Source organism: Pogona vitticeps, chromosome 1 (assembly GCF_051106095.1).
Source record: "Pogona vitticeps strain Pit_001003342236 chromosome 1, PviZW2.1, whole genome shotgun sequence".
Lineage (NCBI taxonomy): Eukaryota > Metazoa > Chordata > Lepidosauria > Squamata > Agamidae > Pogona > Pogona vitticeps.
In genome coordinates, this window is record NC_135783.1 from 65,240,580 (window position 1) to 65,266,375 (window position 25,796).

Genomic DNA, 25,796 nt, shown 5'->3' on the forward strand with positions numbered 1-25,796 from the left:
TGCTTCTATACTGCCCCATAGTGCTTCAAGCACTCTCTGGGTGGTTTACAGGTTAATTATGCAGGCTACACATCCCCCCCTCCAGCAAGCTGGGTACTCATTTTACCGACCTTGGAAGGATAGAAGGCTGAGTCAACCTTGAGCCGGCTACCTGGGATTTGAACCCCAGGTCGTGAGCACAGTTTTGGCTGCAGTACAGCAGTTTAACCACTGCACCACGAGATGTATTATACTACAACCCCTATTATCCTCATTCAGAATGCCTTTTTGGCATGGGATGATGGGGGTTTGTGATCCAACATATCTGGAGGACACTAGATACAGGGAGGCTGATACAGAGTTATTGTCTGCTTGTGTGGGGGGTGTTGGTGCTCGCAGCACAGATGAGAAGGCAGAAATAGAACGTTCTCCTTTGTTGATGTAAATGTATTTCTCCTTTTATTAGTATATATTAATCTCCTTAGAATATGAAGTTTCATCCCATCTTTATTACAGTCCTCCTCCCTCCTTGTTCTAGTTAAGCTGCCATTCTTCCTGAAGCTCCAGTCCCAAATACAAAGAATCCCTGATAGAGATGAGGCAGCACACCTGCTTCTGTCTCAGAAGAGGCTTTCACTCTGCTCTGAATTGTCATATAGAAAGAGAAGGTAGTAGAATTATTATTACTAATTGCTAAACTGGATGTGCCTGGACCAACTGCTTTTCCTGGATTTGATCTGCTTTTTGTATTTCTGAAGTGGATTATGAGACTTGTGTTTTGCTGGAAAATTAGCATATGGGTGAGGGGAGCTGAATTACTTCCCCCCTTGCATCTCTTAGCTCATCTCCCATGTTATGAAAGCCAGCCTGGGAAGAAAAGAGCTCCAAGCAACTCCATGCAATGAAGTAATGTGTGGAAAGATTTCACACACAGTTATAAGGGGGGGGGGATACTTGGCTTAATTATACTACAATTGAGAAGGATCCTAGATTTTTTTGCTGATCAAAAACTGAATCTGAGCTAACAGTATGATGTGGCTGCAAAAAAGGCAAATGTAATTTTAAGATTCTTTAACAGAAGTATAGTCTCAAAATCCCATGAGATACTAGTTCCTCTCTCTTCAGCATTGGTTAGGCCAGATCTAGAGAAATGTGTCCACTTCTGGTCACCACACTTGAAGAAGGATGCGAACAAACGAGCAATCTCTCAGGAAGGCAAAAAGGATGATCATGGGGCTGGAATCCAAGCCTTACGAGAAAAGACTGAACGAACTGGGCATGTTTAGCCTTCAGAAAAGAAGTCTGAAGGGAGCTATGACAGCACTTTTCTAATACTTGAAAGGTAGTCATACAGCGGAGGGGAGGGATCTGTTCTTGATCATCCCAGAGTTCAGGACACAGGAAGCCAGACTTGGGTTGAATAGCAGGGAAAACTTCATAACTGTTAGCACAGTATAACAACGGAACCAATTACCTTGGCTTGTAGTGAGCGCTCCAACTCTTTAGCCATTAAAGAGAAAACTGGACAACCATCTGTCAGATCTATTTTTATTTAGATTCCTGCCTTGAGCAGGGTTTTGGACTTGATGGCCTTATAGGCATCCTCCAACTCAGCTATTCTGTGATTCTGTGATCTCTTCTCACCTACACAAGGACTTAAAAGGAGTTACAAGTGACATAACTATATGTAGTTACTTTTCAGGGAATGAGTGTGCATCAAAGTTTCATTTTTAAAGCAGTATAATGAATTGAACTGTATGTACTTGATAGTTCCTATTAAACTGTATTTCTTTCTCTTACAAAAAATATATATATCTCAGTTTCATGGCTATGTGTAGCAGAATATTTATTAATCTTCTTTCAGAGATATGGGAGTTTCATGGTTTAGCTGCTGATCATGTTCCTGACTGGAAATTTCCTTCCCAGTAACCTATTTATTTATCATTCTGGTAATCCATGGTATAATAAAATCATCCTCCAATACCAATTTTCAGATGAATCAATATTTTTCCTCTCAATGTTCTTCACTGTCCAACTTACATGTCTTTTGCACTGTACATGGGAATACCAGAATATGGATGTTCTTGGCCTTGGCCTTCACTAATATATTCTCAAATGTTGGGATTTCCCCCCTGCTTTTTTCATTGTTGCATTTCCAAATATTTTTTTGGAAATATATTTCTAAATATTTTTTTTGGAAATATATTTCCAAATATTTTTCTTCATCTGAGTTGTTGGCTGCAGTCCCACCCCTCAGATGCACACCTTAATATGGTGCAATATTTGTGTGTGTCAAGGATGTTGAGAGCAATCAGAGGACCAAACTGTATGATATGTCTAGACTAGAGATGAGGGTATTCGTATACAGATATGAATATCCCTGCACAGGTGGCTCCACAGCAGACGATCCACTCTGCACTCTTTGACCTTGCAGCGAGCCTTGTCCTCCCGCCTCCTGCCAGGAGTGGCGAGCAGATCACACACTGCGGAACCATTGGTAGAAAGGCACTGTCCATGTCCGATTGGTGAGTGGACCGTCCACCAGCGGTTCCCAGACTTCTTTGCCCTGTAGACCACTTGCTGACTTGTTTGTTTTCTGTATACCCCATGCCCCCTGCAAAGCTTTGATACAAGTCTAAACTTGCACCCCCATTTTTGTCTCTCTGACGTGGACCCCCTGCAAGTTGAAATCGACCCCTGGGGGGTCCATATAGACCACTTTGGGAACCTATGGTCCAGACCAATGGGGCTGGACCCTCATTAACGCCACATGTGCGGGGATATTCTTATTCGTATATGAATACCAATAACCCCATCTCTAGTCTAGACCTCTGGGAGGGTCATCCATGGTGTAATGATAATTGATGAGGCTCCAGACTAATATGCATCCATCCTTTTCAAGAATAAATGTCCACATCTGCTCAATAGAATGGATCGTTTCATGGGCGATAGAGGCAGTTAAATCCTAGAATGGCGCTACTGGGCAGCTGTAATAATGGAAGGAAGAGGTTCTTTCAAAAGTCAGCATTAGAGACAATCAAGTTACTTTTATTAATAGTATGCAGAAAAAGACAATGGTAAATCACTTCTGAATACTTTTATGTCAAAAACACTATGAAAGTAGGTAATTCTAGAGAGAAGATAATGGACTCCAATTTAGCACTCAAGAATGTTTTTTCTTTTTTTCTTTTTTTGTTTTTGTTAAACAATTCTGGCAAATGCAGGAGGAAAAAGCAGAGGAAAATTAACATCTCTATAGTACTTTATGATGTACATGCAAATGCATTTTGCATTAAAGAAAGAATTAGAAAACTACAAGTGGAAAGTAAGATCATTCTAATGACAAACAAATCTAGAAGCTCCGATTGGTGCAGAAACATTCATTATAGTTCATAGACATAAGAGCTATAAGGAGCACTGTCAGTTTTTTTAAACTTTGAAAGAAATTCTATTGAACTGAGAAACTTCATTGCAGAAGCCTTGAGTTTTAGAAGGAACAATACCTTCTTGCCCAAGGTGAGTAGGCATTTTATTTGCCTATCTGCATTAATGTGTTCAATACATCAAAGCTACATGTGTCATAGATGGCATTCTGTGGGTGCAGATATTTCAGAGGGCTGTGAAGCCAACTCTGTTACATAAGAGAACAATTTCATAATCAGTTCTGCATAGACAGTGTGAAGCAACGTTTGTTGTAGTCTGATATAGCTGGACTATGACTACTGCTGGATTACCTTGTCTGGCTTTTATTTAGACTCATGTAGAGATCAGTAGATGTATCTTCATACTGCTCAGCTTCAGAGTAGCTATCAGGGCCCTTAAGGTTTTTTAAAATTGTTTTCTTTTATGTGTGAGAAGACACGTGTTGATTCTTTGATTATATAAAATGTCTAAATGTCTAAAATGATCTCCTGTATGGAGAATTAGTGCAGGGAAAGTGCCCCAGAGGGACACTACAGCTGCGATACAAGGATACCTGCAAGCCTTAGGAATGATCTGAAGGCCTTAGGAATGGACCTCAACAGATGGGAAACATTGACATCTGAGCGTTCAGCCTGGAGGCAGGCGGTACAGCATGGCTTCTCCCAATTTGAAGAGACCCTTGTCCAGCAGGCCGAGGCAAAGAGGCAGTCCCGAAACGAGCAAAATCAAGGAGCTGGACAGAGACAGGTTGTATTTGTCTTCAGTGTGGAAGGGATTGTCACTCTTGAATTGGCCTTCTCAGCCACACTAGATGCTGTTCCAAGACTATTTAGAGCAGGGGTGTCTGACCTTTCACCTTCCCTAGGCCACATTAGAAGATGAAAATTTGGTTTGGGCCGCACATAAATTTGGTTTGGTCTGCATGGGGGGGCAGCCCTAGCAGTTCTCTGCAGCCCCGCTCCAAGCACGCTTACCGGCAGCTGCGATCTCAGACAGCAGAGGCTGCCAGCTTTGACTCCGGTGGTTTTATGGGGCCGGGAGGGGGTCCACCTATTGACGGGGACAGCGCAATGCAGTCATGCAGCTCCCCTCCCCTCCCGCTCCTTCCTTCCCTCTCTCCCCCCCACCGTTGTGACGTGCCCCAGCCACATTTGGGCCGCAAGTGCCGGCAGTGTAACTTGAAACTTTGGAATTTCTTTAAAAATAAAAAATTGCACTGGGCCGCATTATGAGCCGACCTGGGCTGCATGCGGCCCTCGGGCCGCAGGTTGGACAAGCCTGATTTAGAGCATGTTACCATAGTCTCTTGAGACTGATGGATGCCTACATAGAATGTCTAATTTTTATGGTTGTGAGATGACTGTGAAAGGGGACAAATAGTCTAGATTACTTTCTCAATTAAAAAAGGTGTGAGCTGAGAGAAAATGAAGTGCCTGAAGTACATTTGAAGTGATGTCATAGAGATGAAGGGGTGAACATTCTAAGAAGATCTAGTATGTCAGTTGCAGGCACACAGATCTGTTGTTCATAGCTTTATCTGTATGTCTACAATGCAGTGAGGACACAACCTCTTTCAGTCCAAGGCATTTCTTGGTACTATTTTGAGTTAGTATATGAATGTTAGGTGTCTTGTGCTCTACTATGTTTTGATAGTCCAGCCATTTTTAATCCTGTTGGGTGCTTTGTTCTGAAAACATGGATGAATCAGTTGTGAAAACAACCAAGTCGCCACCTAGAAGAACTTCACCCAAATTGCCAGATACATTAATAATAGAGAGTAGAACCAGTCTCAGAGGTAAACTTGCAGAATCTTTCTGTGTGGCAGAGAGAAGATTGGGTGAGCTATATTCAAGATAACATTTGGACCATTTAGTTGCTTATTGAAATAGTATAGTTAGTAATAATAGTGTACATTTATAACCCACAGCCATTTCCCAGGGCTCATGAAGCAATGTACGTGGTATCCCCATTCCATTTTTATCCTATTGAATCATATTTACAACATCCATTAGAAAAGTTTACATGAATATATTGTGGCATATCAGGGAATTAGAGTTTATAATTTTAAGTTAAAAATATTTTAAGTTACAAACTTTAATATGTAGAAAGTATGTTAGCAATAAAAATGAAAAAACGTTTAACTTAAATTTGAAAATTTATTTTTCTTCTTTTTGTTCATCTTTGATTTTTATTCACTGTTGATTGTTGTTACTGCTTTATGAGAGTCTGCATTTGATATTGATCCAAAACTTTAGTTAGTAGAGAAATATGCAGTGTTTCTTGCAAAAGCAGCTTGAAACCACAAACAAAGCTCCCCCTGGCTCTCCTCTACAATCTCTCCAGGTTTGGTGAAGATTGGGTTTCAGATGTCCGAGTTATACACTCACAAGGAGCCCCATTCAGGAAAGCCCCCCCCCCCAACATCTAGAGACACTAAAATCACAGAAGATTGGGTTTCAGACATCCAAGGTTGGTCACCCCCCCCCCCCCAGGAAAGTGCCCTATATCTGCTGACTAGGGGAAACCCAATCTTCTCCAGACTTGGAGGGAAGGGAAGCTTCTGCGATTTTGATGTCTCTAGGATCCTGGGGGGGGGGGAGCTTTTCTGGGGGGACTTTTTGTAGGTGTATAGCTCAGATGTCCAAAACCCAAACTTCACCAAATTTGCAAGGCTTGTAGAGGAGGGCCAGTGGAAGCTTCCCTGTGAATTTGGTGTCTCTAGGTGCTTGGAAGGCCACTTTATAGGGTTTTAAAGTAAAAAATGAATTGATGAATCAATATATCGATGTCAGAAAACATGTAATTTGTGATTTGTTAACCTTGACAAATCACGAATAAAAACAAATCACAATTTTTCTGATTTGTGCCCATCTCTAATTAGCATCTGTTGAAGGTGTGAATGGTTTTAAGCTTAATTTGTGGATGATCCAAAGAGTTTCAACTGTTGGGCAGTATGGAAATTCAATAAAACAAAACAATATGAAATAAAATATTTTTTTAAAACTTAGATTCTGTGTTTTAGAGGGAGTATCAGTATGCCTAGGGGGATTCCTAGAGTTTACATAAATTGAAGAAAATGTTCTGGAGGAGAAACCTAAAGATCTCCCCTCACAGTTCAGAGTCAACCATCACTGAAATTCCTGAACAGTCTTCAAAGGCAGTGTCGTGTACAACACAGTATAGAAGCATGATTACTAGAACATAGATTATTATCACAAGGATTTATTTGTTCATGAGAGTTTGTAGCCAGTATAGCAGCTGTAGCTGGTAGAAGATGTTCTGCTTTCAGGAAGTTTATTGACAATGATAGAACTTTGAAGCTCCCACCTTATTTAAAATATTTGTGATTACTTGTGGCAGGGGTGAGCAAAATGCGGCCCTCCAGATGTTGCTGAACTGCAACTCCCATAATTCCTAGCCCACACAGCCAATAGTGAGGAGATTTGGGCCTAGCCCACACAGCCAATAGTGTGAGGAGAGTTGGGCCTAGCCCACACAGTGAGGAATGTTGGGATTTGCAGTTCAGGAACATCTGGATGGCCGCACTTTGCCCAGGTCTGAAAGTACTTGAGGGCATGAGGAGGCTCGTGGTGCAGTGGTTAAATTGTAATATAACAGTCAAAACTCTGCTCATGGTCAGCATTCAATCCCAGTGGATTCTGGCAGCTGGCTCCACATTTGCTCAGTCTTCCAACCTTCCCAGGTCAGCAAAATGAGTACCCAGCTTGCTGGAGGGCGGGGGTCAGTGTGCAGCCCTGTATAATAAATTGTAATCTGATGGCTACTGCAGTGGGAACATCTGCATCAGTGAGAAGGCAGTGGGGCTCCCAGTAGATTGAGGAAGGATCTTATGTGACCTTCTGCCACTGCGAAGTTTCCTATCCTTGTTCTAGACAGAATATCTAGCACTATATCACCTTTGCACAGAAGATATAACAATTTATATGAAATAAAAATAATGCTGACAAGTTGCAGCAGACAACTATGTTTCCACAGTAAATGTGTATGTATTTTTATGTTATGGAGAACTTTGGAAAACTGTCTTTTTCCCCAACACCATGAGATACTTTAAACAGCTCACTGGTTTTACAAGAAGAGCCAGGGATTGTAGGAGGGTGAGAGAAAATGAAGGAGGCCTGTGGGCTGTGGCCTGGAGTGAACTGCATAGGATTGAGAGGCCAGTGTGGATACTGGCATTGAAACAATCCAAGTTCTCCATGTGATCACCGCATCTTAGTAGAAGTGTAGACTAGGCAGTGAATCAAGCTGCAGTGTAGTTACAGCCATAGTCACATTTTGTGGTAGGTATGTTGGTTTTGCTAAACAACAAGAACAAAATAGAGAGGGGAAAGGCAGTCTCTTTGGTTGGATCAGTGAATGTTCAGAGTGCTACAACTGTGAACTTCTGAATTTCTTCATTAAAAAAAAGATTAGTTTTTGAAAAGGAAAACTAGATTGGCAGGCAATGCTAGTTTAGTGATTTTGGACTAAGTGTTCCTACGAAGAGACAAAGGGATTAGGAATTATGTTACTTGGATAAAAAATTGCTTTGTTTTGCTGCAGATATGAAGGTACACGTCATTCACCAATAAGATAGAAAGCAAAACATAGCAAAATTTTTGCCAAATGTGTTGAAAGTAAACACTGGGAGAAGGTTAAATGGTCTAAAAATCTAATTAAAGATTCAACTAAAGTGGAATTACTTGAGTTATTCAAAATTATTTCTGCTTTTTTAAAAATTATCTCCTAGCTCTTTAAATAATTTGGGAAGTGATCTTTGTAATGTATTAGTGAGGCAGCAAATGTTTCCATTTTGTTTTCATGTTGCTGTCACCGTCACTCCTAGATACTGTTGCATCCCTTAGCAAGCAAGTGCAAAGGGAATAATCCTTTTTTTTCCATTGGCGTTATTCAATGGTTGTCATTGTATCTGGTCCTTGTATACCATAAATACTAATATGAAAATTAAGAAGAGCTAATGACTGCAGATTTTGTAGTCTTCAATGAAAAAGGGTATCAATGCCCTCCCCAAAAGGCCAACTGTTTTGCTTTGTATTGTGTGTAAAGTATGTTTTCTGTGAAAAGTATAATGTTTTCTGTACAAAATATAGGCATTTTTCCAGCATAAAAAAGACCCCACTTCCAAAAATCTTGGGGTTTTGCCTAGCAGGCATAGAACTGTTGAAACGTCTCATTCCCATCTGTAAGAACATTAGTGAAAATTGCTCATTCCAGTAAACAAGTAAACAATCAGTGTAGTGTTAAACAAAGGGCAGATTAAACATATACAGCCTTGGAATAAAAAAATAAATAAAAGTAAAACTAACATGACAACCTTTGTGAAGTCGAGACTACTCATGCATGTTATAGGTATATATTAAGGGAATTAGGGTATTTACTTAACAGCCCGTCTCTTTGACACATGTCATGAGATTACATATTCCAATTACAGTACAGAAAGATGACTGGTTTAGGTATCTGGCTATGGAGCCAGAGGTTTGGAGTTCCATTCTCCACTGTGCCTCCTGGGAAAAGAGCCAATCTCTTTAGCCATGGGCAAGCTTCCCACTTCCAGGGCACCCCCACAAGAATGGTAAACCACTTCTGAGTACTCTACCTGGAAAACCCTGGAAAGGGTTGCTTTATGTCAGAATTGACTTGACAGCATGTGGTTGTTATTATTATTATTACTATACAACCAACGTATTCTGGAAATAGTGATCATCCTCCCTGTGTCCTCATAAAATTATGAGACGGATGTGTATTTTTTTTAAAAAAAAAGGTTATATACTCATACATTTGCCTGTGCTAGCCTGGGAAACGCTTAAAATCTTCACTTTCATTTACAAGTACCCTTCCTCACTGCGCCCTCCTTCTCTCTTTTTTCACACTGTAAGGGTTGAAGTGCCAGACTTTACAAACTGATAAGAACCACATGGTCTATTGCCATAAGCCAGGAGTCCCCACTGGGCCTAATGACGCACACAGTTCTCCCCTGATGTCAAACAGCTGATAAGTAGCACCTTGGCTCTTTTCCCAAACTTGTGTGCCAGAGGGGAAGAAAGGTTCTTTGTCTGAAAAAGGCAGTTCTGTTGAGGTATTTTTTTTAAACATCTTACTGCTTTCCTTGATTCAAAGCCAGAGTCCTGTCTGTTCGAACTATTTAGTATTATTTCTAAATTACTTGGCAGGAATACACGTCCAGTAGAATAGTGTATAATTCATTATGTGTGGTATTTACTTCAATGTGCTATTAGAATCAGATAGCGAATGCAACGTGCCATGTTTGCAAAATAGGAAGATTTAACTAAGGTCTGAATAGTTGAACAAAACTGTTTGTAAGCTTTGAGGTTTGCCTTACAAAATAACAATGGCTTGGATCCTGAATTGCACATAACATGAATAGAAAGTCTGCTTCTATTCATAGAAAGAATTCTGATATCTCAGAAGCTGTGATTGGTATAAGTAGGGTGGAAAGGGAGGCAGTATTTGTCCATCCCTTTCTCTCTATGCACTCATTTGATATGGAGGGGTCTGTATCAACTCCAGAGCATATTTTCAGGAACCTCAGGGGCTCTAGCCAGGTATAAGAAATCAGTTGTATCCTTTCCTCTTGTGCCAGTGAGAGCAAAACATGAGTTAAGTTCTACTGTCCAAGTAGAGGACAGTAGAACTTGGGTACAAGCCTGTGAATTGTGCCAGAAAAGACAGATACTGCACATAGTTTTGTTCAAGATAACACATGTGTCATCATTTGTAAATAATGTTTTGAACTGTTTAAATGTTTTAGCAGTACATTTGCTTGTATGCCATTTTTTCTGTTTATACTAAGTTCTTCCTGGTGCATCTAGGGCTTTAGTGACTATGAGCTGGTGTTTAAATGCAGCTCTAATGATACCTTTAGTCAATATTCTTCTGCAATGAAACAAAAATAAGTCATATTTATACCCCTGTACTTTAGTATTTTTTAAGGAATTTTAATATTCATGCTTACTGTTAAGTACTACTACTGTCAAAAATTATCACAAACATTCTATTTTTCTTTGATTTTCTTAAAACATCTGTGATTAATTTTCCAGCTGAAATTACTGTGATTCAGAATGGTTTCAATTTAGCTGCACCGTGCTTACGTTTGGTAGGTCAGATTTGATCAAAGTTCCCTCTAAGCTGTGTGGCTGTGCAGCCTTGCATCACTATTCAGCTGAGCCAGTGTTGCTGCCCATTTGCTTCCGGTTGCAGCTGAAACCCTGCATGCATGGGGCATCCACCCAGTGCCCCAGAAAATTACAGGGAACGCAACATTGGATTTGACTGATCCACATTTAGCACTGCTTAAGTAAGCTGTCCAGATCTCAGATCTCTCTCTCTCTCTCTCTCTCTCTCTCTCTAATATATATATATGTATGTATATATGTATATGTATATGTATATGTACACGGTATGTATATGTATAGAGTTACCTCATCATGATTTTTGCCTGAGCTTTTCATCCAATTCTACGTTTGGTGAAAATGTTGGAAAACAAATAAATAAATTCTGGGATTTACAAATGTTTTTATTTTGCTATTTTGAGACTCAGGAACATTGTTCTGTGATTTTGATTTTAAAATATATTGTTGCACAGGCAGAATGGTACTGTGGGATCTGTCAGGGTTCTGTTTTTTTTCTCCTACAGTATGTTATTTAAAATCTACATGAAGCTACTGGGATAGGTTTGCTGACATTTTGAGGTTTGGTGTCACTAGTATGTGAATGACACCCAACTCTATAATTCCATCTACATCTGAGGAAACTGTTTTGGCTGTAGATCTGTGTCTGGTATTATTAATGGGCTGCATGAGGATTAATACACTAAAACTTAATCCAAAACAAGACAAAGGTATGGGTGCAGCCTGTGCTGTATGGGGTTACAGTTCCACTGAAAACACAGCTTGGGGGGTCCTCCTGGATTCCTCTCTGAGACAGGATGCCTAAGTTTTGGAATTGGCCAGGAGTGTACTTGCACAATTAAAACGTATGTCTCAGCTTGCTGCACCTGTACCTGGAAAGGTCTGATTGAGCCATAGTGACACATGCCTTAGTTACATCTTGGTTGGATTATTGTAACATGCTCTACATGGAGTTGCCTCTGGAAAGTGTTCGGAAACTTCACCTGGTCCAAAATGCTGCAGCCAGATGCTAACTAGGGTTTGTCACAGGGATTACAAAGCCCTCCTGTTAAAGTGGCTCCATTGGCTGCTAATTCATTTACAGGCACAATTCATTTGGACACAAGTTGTCTCAAGGACCGTATCTCCCTTCATGAGCCTGCTCAAATATTAAGGGGCATCTTTGCATCATTCAGGAATGGATTTGTTTCCTCAGGATTCCAGGGGCCCGGCCATCCATGGAGGGGATCATCTTTTAATATCTCTGCATCCTCTCCTTCCAGTAAGGGAACGGTCTCGTCCTCACTGGTTCTGAGCCACTTATCATCCCGGGTGTCTGTGAATAATGTCCAGGGTCTTCTTGAGAATCTCTCCTCTTCGCCTCCTCCACCCTCTATCTCAATCTTTCTTGTTTTTCCCTTTCTACCTTTTCTTTCTCCTCCCTTAGCCGCCTCCGCCACTCGCAAGCCTCAGCTTCACCCCAGTATGACAGTTGTGGGGGAATCTCTCACCTCCAGCAGTAGTCGCCTCTTCTCTGGGCACCCGGAGTCATTCCCACTCTCCAGTCCAAGGATCTTGGTCCCAGATTTGCTCTCAACCTGAAGGCAACCCTTTCTCACCCCTTTTTATCTCTGCTGTCCCCACCTCAATCTCCACCCTCCTTTGCCTACCCGTTCCCGCCAAATGGTCCTCAGTTTGAATGGCTACCCTTAACCATTGACTTCTCTGCAAACAGCTCTACTTTTCCTTCAGGAAGTTCTTTTGACTTCCATATCCCAGGTATCGGTACTCCTTTGTTCTTTCCTAATAGGGGATGGAGTGGGCGAGGTCTGTATCTCCCTTTCTGTAGTTGGTGGAAGGCACAGCACTCCTGCGAGAGGCTTCATTCTCTCACCTTCCATCTCACAATTTTTCAGTGCTGGGAACCAGGCTTTGTTGAGTTTTAGAGTGTCTTTTTTGTTGAAGCTCTGCTTGTGTTTGTGGATTTCAATGGCTGCACAGGGAACCATCTGATTCCGGCCATGAAAGCCTTTGAGAATACAGTACATTAAATATTTTGAAATCTAGTTAGGTTGTGGAAGGCAGACACCTCTTCTCAAATCCTGGGGAGGCCCTTCTGTAATTGGGGCATGTGCTATTCTGCTTTACATGCATTAATAGTTTTCATTAATATTTTAATTGTCACCACAAACTAGTTATATGGGACAGTGAGTTGCATCTTGATAAAGAACACACACATACTTAGGTTATAGCAGATGTGCAAACTGGTTCGGGAAGAGAAAATTCCTAATTTTTTCTGAATCATAATTACTATTTTCTCACTTTACTGTATGCGGTAATATTAAGAAATATGCTGAATTAACAGAAAAGATAAGTAGAGAGACATTTGGTGCAGTAACTCAAACAAGGAAGACAAATACCTTGAAAATTATATTGCTTTAAGAAGCTAATATAAGAAAGTGGTATGAGAAATGGGAACCCTCTGATTTGTAGAATAAAAGCAGATTGGTATTCATAACATTCTGAACTTCCTGCACTGTAGCATGTAGATTTCAGACCATTTAAGGAAGAGTTGAAGCAATACAGAAAGTAAGTAATATAGAGTGAATAAATTTTCCATTAGATACTGGGTCTGTAGTTTGAATATACAAATCTGCTTTATATTGAGCCTGAGAACGGTGGCCCCTTTAGCTTAGATTTCTCACCTTTTGATGCCAGCTCTGCAAGAGGTTCAATTATGCTATTCATCGTTCATTTTGCTATAGGTGCTATGGATTGAGCATAGAATCTTCTGTGTGCAAAGTGTGTTCTCTATCATTGAACTTTCATTTAAGGTGGCATTGATTTTGAAAGAGTATTTTTTAAAAATAGCAGCAGCATTAAATGCCTGTTGATGTAATACAGGTAGTTACATGCTGATGAGTATCAATTTGAACAGCTTTGAAAGGGGCTTAGATATTTCATAGAGGTTGTTAGAGCTACCAGTGACTACTGGTAGCTATGTTATCACCTGCAGTTCAGAGACAACAGACCTCTGTGTATCAGTAGCTTGAGAATGTGAAATGGATGATTCAGTTATACTCCTGTATTGCTTGTGAACTTCCCATAGCCGTTTTGTTGTTCACAAGTAAGCAGAATGTTGGATCCAGTAAATTTTTGGTCTGACCAATAAGGACTTTATCATGATTCCTGTTCAGTAGACTTGCACTAAGACAGTGCCATCTATAAATGAAGAGTTCCTTTTAATGACATTCATAGAAGTTGCGGGAGGAGGGGAAGAAAAGGAAGGAGTCATAAGCAAATGGCTTAGCAAGGAAGGCAGAGAGGGAGTTTGTAGGCAAAGACAAATGATTAAAATGTTTGTAAAAGTCTGGAAAAAGGTTTTGAAAATATTTCTATTTGATATTTGTATTCCTGTTAAACTAGCAAAGGATGTTTTGCACATGACAAAATTGCTACATTGATATTAACTCTATATGGGAATCTATCTGGACCCAATGTGCATGGGAACTTGTAAGGAAATATGTATCACTTTTTCTGCATGTGTACATGGCAGATAACCTGTACAAATACTGTCTCATGTATGATGAATGGCATACATTTGTGGTGCATTTAGTTTTGTACACAAACATGATATCTATGGAGATAACATGTTGCATGTGAAGCAGCCTCTTCTGGGGTGTAGAATTAATGATTTTAATAACTAAATTTGGTATAGTTCAAATGATACCATAGTATGATGTTTCTTGACCCATTTTCTGCCACATGACTACAATAAGTCTGCAGCTAAATGGAAAAAAGATGGATCAGGATTAGAGATGGGGAGACTCATCATTTTGGCGAGTCACCCCGCTTTGTGAGTGGTTAAAAGTTGACGACTCACGAAGCATGAAGTTGCCCCCATGAAGCAATGAAAAATGAAGTTATTCATTGATTTGTGGGGGGTTATTGAAAAAAAATTAATAAAACAAAAAACACCATTCTGCCTACCTGCCACCGATCAGCCGATTGGTGGCAATAGACAGCCACCCAACCCCAAAGCCACCCTTAAGGCAGGCTGAGGGAATCCAGGCTGCCCTTTGCAAAGATGGCAGCTGAGCTTCCCTACCCTAAATGAAGCCACAGCTGTCATCTTTGAAAAGGGCAGCCAATTTCCTTTTTACATGCTGTGGCTAGGAGGCCAGAAGGAGACCTCAGCAGCAGCCACTAAGGTAAAGGGGTGTCGGTGGGGGCTAAGATATGGAGAGAAAGGGGGTGGGGGTGGGTAGGCTGTGGGGTTGGGTGGCTGCCTATTTGCCGCTGATCAGCTGATAGGCAGCTGGTAGGCAAAATTATGTTTTTGTGTTTTTTTTAATAGGAAGGGGATGTTGGCGGGATGGGAGGCTAAGGTAGGGAGAGGAAGGGGGTGGGGGTAGGCTGTGGGGTTGGGTGGCTGTTGGATATGTGGCTGCCTACCACCACCAATCAGCAACCAGTAGGCAGAATGGTTTTTTTTGTTTCATAATAAGAAGGACAAATAAAAACAGGTAAATATTTGTCCCTTCATATTCATGGGGGGTCTCTGGACCCCACTAATATGAAGGGATGAATATTTAACAAAACGGTTATTTTTGTCAATAAAGCTGATCTGTTTTTATATTCGTCCCCATCTCTAATCAGGATACTTGATCCACAGAAATACAAAGAAAGTCCCACAATTCAAGGGCTACTTGAAAACTGTTTTGTTGAACATTTGTAGAAGAATCAAGTCAGAAAGTGACATTATGTGTGGTTTACATATAGGGCTGGTATCAGTCATTCCCTGGATCAAGGTAAAATTATGTAGCTACATCACAAATCAGTATTGTATATTCTGTTAGGTTACTAGAATAGACTATATTGTTTAGTCTTTTACAAGCATGTCGGTTGATTTTCCCAAACTTCAACAAGGTTAAGTGGTCTTAGCCATTACATGACATCAGTTAGTAGATGGTAAGTATTGTAGGGAGGTAGGCTTTGATATCAAATATGTATTTAAAGCAATACAAATTTCTTCAATATTTTTATTTTTATGTAAATCTGAAGTTTTAAATGAGAGTGGTCTTTATTTCCTTCCTACAGATATCTTCTGAAATAAGAAAAACATGTTAGGCTACAATGCTATATAGGCATCAGAGTGCTTTTAAAATTTAATAATGGTTTGCTTCTGAAATGTTATGCTGCCAAGGAGATCACAAGTCACATCAGTTTGTGCTAGAGTGAAAACAAGAGGTTAGATACAATACCTGTCACCTTATCATTTGAGAGGATTTAGCTATTCCCCAAGTTCTTTTTGTTTTAAAAAATACTATGAACATATATGTAGATACAGTATATGTTCCATTTTGTATTGAAACAAAAAAGCAAATAAGTCAACAACATTTAATGACCTAAAGTTAATACAATTTCTGACATGTTTTGCACAATCAAAAAACTGTTGCCTAACTTTTCAAAATTTAAAGGCTAACTTTTGACAGGAACTTGCTCAGTTGAGAGATAAGACTTCCCAAATTCAGTTTAATATTGCTTTCTGTGAATGTTTGCTATGTGGCGTATCTGCTTCTTCAGTTCTTACGGTCTTTAGTAACAGATTCTTCTCAAATACTCACTATTCATTTTTGCCCCTTTTTTCTGCCTGTACTAAAGGTAATTTATTTATTTATTTATTTATTTATTTGATTTTTACCCCGCCCCCTAGACCATGTCTAGACCATTGGAGTGCAAATCCTTGCTTCTCTAATCCAAACAGCTACAGATGGAAAATTGAAAAAATATATTTATTTTAACCTTTGAAAGGGCGAGATATTTCTGGTGCTATTGATTTAATTGTTATAATGATTTTGTGCAATTTACATACGACTCTCTCTGTGTGCATACACATACATGTTCTGCTTCTTGAAGGGGAAGGGGCAGGGTTAGATTTGTGCAGCTTCCTGCAAAGGCATTTTGCACAAATTGCAGAATTATTTAAAAGGGGGAAAAGTTGCCCTTGTCTTGCTCTTACTCTGGAGCTCAGAAGTCTCTCAAATTAATCCTTGTTGAATGCCCTATCATGTCAGTGTAGTCTGAAGTGAGAAGAGCAACGAATATAGCAAATATTTTTCACATGCATATTTTGTAGTATTATCACTTAATAATTCTTGATATTGTAGGCTGTTAGTAAACCGAAGGTCAAATTACTCATTCATTTTTGTTCTTTTCGTTTATTTTCCATCTTTCACCCAACAGAGACAGTTTTTAAAAGATATATTTAAATGCTGAAACACTGCACGTAATTTTGGCACAAACAGTATCCACAGGGGTTTCAGGTAAATTGCAGCAGCGCAAACTGCAGCAGTGCTTGGCAAGTATCTTTGAAAGAATTAACCATTAAACAACCCCCCCCACACACACACAGTTACTATAAGGGGTGAAAAATAAGTATCCATATAATCATGTTGGGATCAGGAACAACACAATGGCTGTTTTTCCTACATAGTTTTCTTAGATGCATACAGTTCCCCTCCCTGGAAGGAAAAGCCTTTGTATTTCAAAGGAATTGTTAGAAGCAGATTTTTGTTCGAGGATTCTTGGTAAATGTAGATTTAGAGGCTTGGATGTAGTCTCTGTAGCACTTTTGGTAGGTAGCTTTTCTGTAATTTCATTCAAGTTTAATTCTCTTAAGAGCAAGTGGAGCAGAAGAGCAGTGACTATAAAAAGTATATTTTTCCTTAATGATCACTACAAAGGTGAACATTTATAAATAGGATGCCCAGTTAGTTTGGCAGGGCATTTTAAGTCTGAAAGTACGGTGTGTGTGAAACAGTCATATAGTGGCACATTTGGGGCTAGTTTCTGTTTATATGTAGCAATGATTTTCAGAAGAGTTTTCTTTATAATAAAAATAATGATTACATAACATCTAGTCAATTCCAACTTATGGTGAACTTTCCAAGGGTTTCTACGTGTAAAGAACTTAGAAATAATTTACCATTCCCAACTTCTGGTGGTACACTGGGAGTGTGTAGCTTGCCCGAAGCTGCAAAGCCTGGCCTTTCTTCTGAAAAGCACAGTGTTTCTAACTAACCTCAGCTCATTCTCAGCTTTTGCCTTCCTTAATGCCATCTTGGACTCTTTTTCTTGTTAGGATCTCCTGCCATGGGACTTTGTTCTGAGATTATGTTCTGAGATTATTAAAATTGGCTTTTAAAAAATCCAGTAGACTTGTGTGGCTACACTGTGTTTTTGTTTCCTTTGAAATCAAGGATTCTAGAAGGACATGGTCACTCTCATGTAGAGTTCCCCTTACTGCCACTTCCCCCACCAAGTCATCTTTGTTGGTCAGAATCAAGGATAGCAAATCCTCTAGTTTCTTTCTCCACTTTTTGTAGGAGAAAATTATCAGCCACACAAACCAGGAGTTTCTTGGAAGGGCCATACTTGGCAGAATTTGCCTGCCAACATATATCTGGATAATTGAAATCACCCATCACTACTACGTCGTGTCTCTGAAAACCCTGCAGTTTGTTTTTCAAAAGTTTTGTCTGCTTCCTCTCTTTGATTGGGTGGTCGATAGTTTATTACTGTGATTATTATTGTTAATGTTATTATTGTTGCCCTTTTGATCAGTTTGGTCCATTCCTCTAATTGTGTGTAAGGCTTCATATACCCCTAACTCTGTGCTTGCATCTCCCTCCCCTTTCTGATTCAGTTTAAAGCCATCCTGATGAAATTCTTCATGCTGTGGGCAAACACATTCTGCCCAGTCCTTGTTAGATGCAAGCCATCTCTTGCTAGCAATCCTTGTCTGCCTGGGGGGGGGGAGTGCATCTTATGGAGCAAAAAATACGGTAATTTTTTTCCTTTAAAAGTTTTCCTTACCAGTTATTCAAACTTTAATAATAATAATAATAATAATAATAATAATAATAATAATAATAATAATAATAATAATAATAATAATAATAATAATATTATTATTATTATTATTATTATTATTATTATTATTATTATTATTATTATTATTATTATTATTATTATTATTATTATTATTATTAAAACTTGAATAACTGAGTGTGAAGCTTTTTATTTAGTTGTTCTCCCCCTTTTGGTAAAGCCTAACAAACAGAACAGAGCAATAGAAGCATTTCATTTATAAACTTGAGGTTGCTGTTGAATATTGTAAGATAGATATGGCATATTTTATGAAGACGTTGAGCTGCTTCTTGAATAATCACTGTGAATACATGAAATAATCTTCTCTCTACTCATGCAGAGTTAATGTAATTAACACTGCAATTTAAATTTATACAGCAAACTATATGTAATCACAGGAAAAATGTTTTTGAAACGTTAGGTTAACGAATTGGCTGTTTTGGTCGAAAAAGCCGATCCATTTTTATATTCGTCCCCATCTCTAGTTCTGACTTCTGTTTGTTGCCTCTAAGTAATTCTCCATCCTCTGTATGCAGTGAATCTACTGTTGCTTTGTGTTTCCTTTTGCTTCAGGCATAGCTGAAAATTATTATTATTATTATTATTATTATTATTATTATTATTGTTATTGTTATTATTATTATTATTATTATTATTATTATTATTATTATTATTATTATTATTATTATTATTATTATTATTATTATTATTATTATTATTATTATTATTATTATTATTATTATAAACCACCAAGGCATAGCCAACATTCTAAAAACATTGACTGATATTATATAACAGATACAGTACAAGTTTTCTGCACCTGCACAGTAGAAGAAATTACAAAGCCACCCTTTATTTGTATACCCAGAAGGCTTTGCATATGTCTTCCAGGATATCTTCTTGTTTTCTATCAGAGGTTTATGACTCCATCCTTGGTTTTTGAAGGCAATAAATATAATAGAACTCTATTTATTTTATTTATTTATTTATTTTATATCCCGCCTATCTAGTCCCTCAGGACCACTCTAGGTGGCTTACAACAGACTCTATGTCCTACAGGATTGTTTTGCTAATGCTTTGAACCATATAAAATTTGCAGCAGTGGTAGTGAATAACTAGAGAATGGAAATAAAGTTTCTCATCCATTCATTGCAATGAGAGACAAGAGTTAAGGAGCTATCGTAGGTAGTTCTGTCCCCAGCAGAACTAATTAGCACTGCTGTATTCAGTGTGTTTGTGAAAACATGTAACTTGTTCCCTCTGGACAATTTGCTGTGTTGGTTTCTGATACAACTTTGAAAAACATTTGTATCATACCTGTCTTAAAGATGGGAAGAGGATTTTTTTTTTTCAGTGCAGGACTTGGAAAAATCGGGGAAATCTTGACTATCAAAGCTTACAGAGTTCTAAAAGTGCTGAGAACTGAGTTTTTAAAATGCAAGCTGCTGGTTTTCTACTGGAAAACATGGAAGATAATGCTTATTTAACCTCTGTGGAAGTGATCCTGCATTGATATGCATAAGCAACTCCACAGACATCAGTAGGAATTAAGCAAGAATGGAAGAGGACAACCATGTATAATGAAATTGTGTCATAGATACTAATATTTTATGTTTAAAATTCTGTCATGTCTGTTAGGATGCTATTATTACTTTTAGTTATGAGAGTATTAATGCATTGACGTACACAACACTACTGCTGTTAGCTTATTGTCCTTAAAGTGACAGGCTTAATGTTTATGCTGCACAAGACGCAGCATGACATCCTCACAAAGTTTGGTATTCAGTGTGGAAAAGATACATTCCTTAATACAATCTGCTAGCTGGTCTAAGCCACTGGTTCTTAACCTTGGGTTACTCAGGAGTTTTGGAATGCAACTCCCAGAAGCCTTCATCACCAGCTGTCCTGACTGGGGTTTCTGGGAGTTGCAGTTCAAAAGCATCCGAGTAACAAAGGTTAAGAACCACTGGTCTAAGCAATAAACTGGAATAGCCAAAGGACTATGACCATACTTACTTGGTCATACTTAACTGTAAGGTATGTACTTCACTGAATTCTTATGAGGCTCCATGGACTTCCATTTTTGTTTCAAATTGGCAGTTTCAGGAGAGGAGCCAAGGTCTTGCTGAAAAACAAGACAATTTGCAAATTTTTTCTTCATGTTGGAGATTGCACAATGTAGTCTCTTCCAGTTTTTTACCAAGATGGGTTGGGAATTGTGGCATCATTTATTTTGAAGTAGCCATTAAAGGGGAGTGATCTACGATACAGTGAATGTCATATGTCTTTGTTACCAAAATGATGTTCCTTTTCCAGTTAGCGTCTCTAGTCTTTGCATTGCCCACGTTTCTTTTAGATTTCTCCTCTTTCTGCTAGTTCAAACCACAGTCCAGAAGGATGGATGCTTTTGATCAATTCCCCTTTCTTCTCCCTTTTCATCACCCCAACTGTATATGTGAGGTTGCAAGCAATTGTTGGAGATAGAACTTTTTGCAAGGTAAAAATGAGCATGATTGAATCTTGACACACATCACAAGTGTGTGCCATGTTAGCCATCAGTGAGAAGCAGCAACTTAGTACTGTTTTCATCTCACTTGTATGTATTATTATTTCTTCAGTTAATATCATCTGATAACAGTGCAGGGCGATGTGAGTGGGAGGAAATGGACATCTGGAAGTCTTATATTTAACCTTCTCTTACCTTTTGCTACTCATTTATTCATGTTTTCTTGTATTTGTTTGATTTTTATTTCACCTTTCTCACCTAGTAAGCAGCACTGAAAATTTTTAGAATCAAGAATTAGTCAAGACAAATTAATTTAGATTTAAAAACATAGTATGTATATATTTAAAGCATTATTTAATGACTACACTTTTTAAGAAGACCTCCCCATCTCGGTTGCCTGCTGGCTCCCCAAAAGGCTCTTTAAAGAGGTATGTTTGTACCTGTTGGCAGAAAGAAAGGAAGGATTTTGTATGTAAAATCATTAAAGTGTCTCTTTCTCAGCTTGGTGCAAACACTAGTCTGTTTCTAATTTAATGAGATACATTTTCTAAAGTTAATTTGTTGATTGCTTTTACTTGGATTCCTTCACCTTCCCCCCACACAACCATGGCTGTGGTTTCCTCACCCATTCCTTTATCTATTTAACAGAAGCTCCCTTTCATATTCTTCAAACACTTGGCCCTTCATATTTAGCCATTTTTGTTTTCATTTGTCAGAGGCTCCAGACCCGTTTATTCACCTTTAGTTTCCTGCTGGCATTTCCCTTTCATAGCAAGCCTTGAGCAGTTCTATATCCAACCTTGTACTTGTATTTTTGAACAGAGTATATTCCTCTATCATAATTTTCTGTCTACTGCACTTTGAATTAAATACTCAAAGCCAAATAATTCTGCTCTTCTTGATACAACAGAGCCTGTTCCTGATTTTGGGTGTGTGTTAATCGTAAACTCGTTTCATTTATTTTATTTATTTTGGTTAAAATAACAATAATGTAAAAAAAGTGGTGTTCTCTTTTGCAGGTTTGACAGATGAAAAAGTGAAGGCCTATCTTTCTCTTCACCCCCAGGTACTGGATGAATTTGTATCAGAAAGCGTGAGTGCTGAGACAGTAGAAAAATGGCTCAGAAGGAAACACAACACACAGGAAGGTAAGCTCTTTGAAGAAACTTCTTTCGACTAACGTTGGAATTTTTTTTCTTTTTGCTGTCATTTCTTAGGGCATAAGGAGCAGAGATACCAAAGAATAACGAAATACACAATCATCGTGAAAAATCTTAATGAACACTGTCCTATAAAACTCAGTGTTTGGTACATGTTGTAATGGTTCAAAACATGTGTAGTGCAAATTGCCTGAATAATCCTTTAGGTTTTATGCTAGTTGATAGCTAGTTGTTCATAATAACACTTGGATCTTTATAATATTCCTTATGTTTCATTCACTTGAATGAGTCTAAATCTGAGATCAAGATATATTTTTACCAAAGCGTTCCTTCTGCTCTCTCAGGAGGCCTAAATTAAGAAGTCTTAGGAATGCATATTATTAAATATGGATGAAAGTTCTTTCATTAACCTTATCTACTTAAAAGTAAATAAATAAACATCCTGCTAGTTCAGTAAACAGACCAAGACACTGTTTTTCTAGTGTGATGGGAAGTCTATGTGTCAGTGTTGACAATAGCCAAAGGATTTGAGTTCATCTTTTACAGATAGCATGATCTGTTTTGCTTTGAAAAGAACCACTTAGAAGGGAGCGGAATAGTACATACCAGCAGTGCCTCATCTGCCTAAGCTATGCATTGCTCACAAATTAATTGAATAGGAAAGCGGGAAAGCCAGATGAAATGGAATAGGCTTTAGATGGAATAGGCATGATATACAAATTAACCATTGTGACTGCACCTGCAAGCTTTCTTATTTCACAAATGGGTTTTCATTCTTTTAATGTGCTTGTTAATCAGAGAAATACAGTCTTCGTATTTAGTATGTTTATGGACAGAGCTGTCCACCATGTAACAGTAATTTGTTTGTGTGTACAATTTGTTTGCATTTTATATTCAATGAGTCAAAAATATCCAGGGCCGTCTTAAGTAGGATTGCCAGACGTCCAACAAAAGATGACATGTCCTCCTTTTTAGCCTAATGTCCTCCGTCTGGCAGGCAAAGCTAAAAACCTTTAAAGTGTCCGGCTTTTGTAATACAGTGGTACCTCGACTTATGAACGTCTCCACTTATGAACATTTTGAGTTACGAATGGCTCCGTTCGCAAAATGTTGTTTTGACTTGTGAACAGAACCTCGATTTACAAACACAAAAAGGCAGGGGGAAAGGGCGGGAAATTTGAATTTACTGAACTGTTGGTGATGAAGAGGTGGCTGCTTTTTAGTGCTTTTGCCCCAACAGTTAGGGAAAGGGATGCGGTGGGGGTAACCCAGAGCCAGGAGGCTTGAGCCTCCTGGCTGCTTGGTGGGTGTGGCGGGCGGCAAGGGTGACCAGAGTGCCCAGGAGGCTGGAGCCTCCTAGCTGCTCTGGCGGGGGCGGCGGAGGCAGTGGAGCGCCAGAAGGCTTGAGCTGGCCGGGTTTCTTTGGCTGCTCGCCTCCTGCTCACTCCTCGCCGCCCTCTGCCATTTGAATTTCCCACCATCACGGAGGTTGGCGCTGAGCAAGTCGAAGGTGAGCTGGGAAGTGAGCAGCCGAAGAAACCCAGCCAGGCTCAAGCCTCCCAGTGGTGGCGGTCAGAAGGCCAGGAGAGCACCCTTTGGATGGGTACAGTACTCCTTTTTAAAAACTGTTCTCGGTGGGGTTTGGAGGGTGGGTTTGGACAGGGGGGTTATGTTTCTGTGCTATGTTGTCTCATTTTTGGATTTGTGTTTGTAGTTTTTTCTTTTTGCAATCCCAGCATGGGACTTGCTCTGTTGTATTTTTGTTTTTATTTTTGGTATTTTTTTAAGTGCTGGAACAGATTAATCCCATCCCCATGCATTTCAATGGGAAATGGTGCTTCGACTTACGAACATTTCGATTTACGAACGGCATTCCAATATGGATTACGTTCGTAAGTCGAGGTGCCACTGTATTTTATGTTATAATTTTGGATGGGAGTATGAGGGGTGGAAGGTGGAAATCAGTCTCTGAAGGAGTCACAATCTAAGACACCCCTTTGGGCTGTAAATCAGCCATGCCCACATGGAGCCTTTGTTTCTGGAGGTGGCTTCCTGCTTCGTTTTAATCAAGCTGCGCATAATGATTAGCAAGGAAAGGAGAGCAAGATACACACACAGAGACACAGACACAGATACACACATATATACACACACACCACGAGTGAGAGGGAACGGGCAAAACAAAAGGAGAGAGTTGAGAGAGAGCAGTAGCTGGAGAAGGGCAGGATCTTTTTTTTAAAGGGGAAAAAGTTTGTGCGTTTGCCCGGAGGTATTCAAGCAAGCAGCAGGAGTTGAGAAAAGAGAGATGGTGGCGGCTAGAAAAGATTGCGGAAGGCTGGCAGAGAAGAAGTGAAACTGCAGGCAAGGGGAGCCAGAGCAAGAGTGGGGCTCAGCGCCAAGCGCCTGCCAGAGAAAGAAGGAGAGGGAGAAGAGGCGGCAGTTGCAGCAGCAAAACGAGGCCGGAAAGAAAGGGGAACCTTCTCGCAGAGCTTGACCTGGCACAAGCGAAGGAGCAACGACAACAGGCACCGGGATATGTCGTGTAATTAATAAAGATTATAATATAATACAGTGGTACCTTGACTTGAGAACGTCCCTACATAAGAACGATTTGAGCTAAGAACGGCTTCGTTTGCAAAAAGTTGCTTCAACTTGAGAACGGAGCCTCGACTTAAGAACAAAAAAGGGAAAAAAACACACATGACTTTCCTGCCCCCTTTTTTTTGACCTAGGTTCACTTTAGGTCAAAAGAAGAAGAAAAAATAACCCCTTAGTGGTAGATACGGATTAACCGGCTTTGTATTAGTTCCTATGGGAACTAATGCTTCGATTTAAGAACAGCGCCTCAATTTAAGAACGAAAAACAGCAGATACGGAGTAAATGGTTTTCAATGCATTCCTATGGGAAATGGTGCTTCGACTCAAGAATTTTTCAACTTAAGAACACAGTCCCAATACGGATTAAGTTCTTAAGTTCTTAATTACCACTGTAATTGTACAATTGGCTGTTTAAATAACGCTTCTTGGTATTTTGAAAAAAAAAAGCCTCCATTGAATTTATTTTTATTTTTTAACATGACTGTTTCTTGGTTGGTTCACTAAGAGACATTTATTGGCAGCTATTGTGATAAAATTGTATTGATTGTGGGTTTAATCCAGAACTATTCAAGTGGAACATTAAATACATCCTCTGCCCTCTTTTCTGTCTTTCTATGTCCTTCTTTTGGTACCCATATATCTGGCAACTCTATTCTTAAGGGACAAGGCAGAAGAGCAATTGTGCTGGGCCTCTGATGTGGAGGGGTTTATATCAACATTGGCATTGCTGCATGTTGCCAACTCTTTTCATTTAGAGTCCAACTTAGTTAAACTCTATATACCTAGTCACCCCTCCCCCTGCTGCTGGTAGTGTTCTTTTATTGTGACAGCTTGAGGAAAAATGGTTGCAGCCATATACAACGCTAACAGTATGAAGGTAGATCCAGCTTGACTATAGTCTGATTGAATGATTATATTTTTATTCCACTTCCTTTCGTCAAAGGAACCCAGGACTGAATTATTTTTCTGAAAATCAAGGTGCATTGGAAAGAGATGCAGAAGCTTTTTAGTAAGAGCATATGCAAAAAAAGGCATGTGAATTTTCCTGTC

The 25,796-nt window shown here is 39.3% G+C and overlaps 1 protein-coding gene across 7 annotated transcripts in view; it reads left to right on the forward strand.

Moving 5' to 3' along the window:
* PDE10A (phosphodiesterase 10A) overlaps window positions 1-25,796 on the forward strand; it is a 332,447-nt gene that overhangs the window by 196,696 nt on the left and 109,955 nt on the right. For all 7 annotated transcript variants that reach the window (XM_078383193.1, XM_078383194.1, XM_072994372.2 and 4 more), the window contains one exon: window positions 22,008-22,136. In XM_078383193.1, the coding sequence (XP_078239319.1) occupies window positions 22,008-22,136 (129 nt within the window). The remainder of the gene's footprint in view (window positions 1-22,007; window positions 22,137-25,796) is intronic.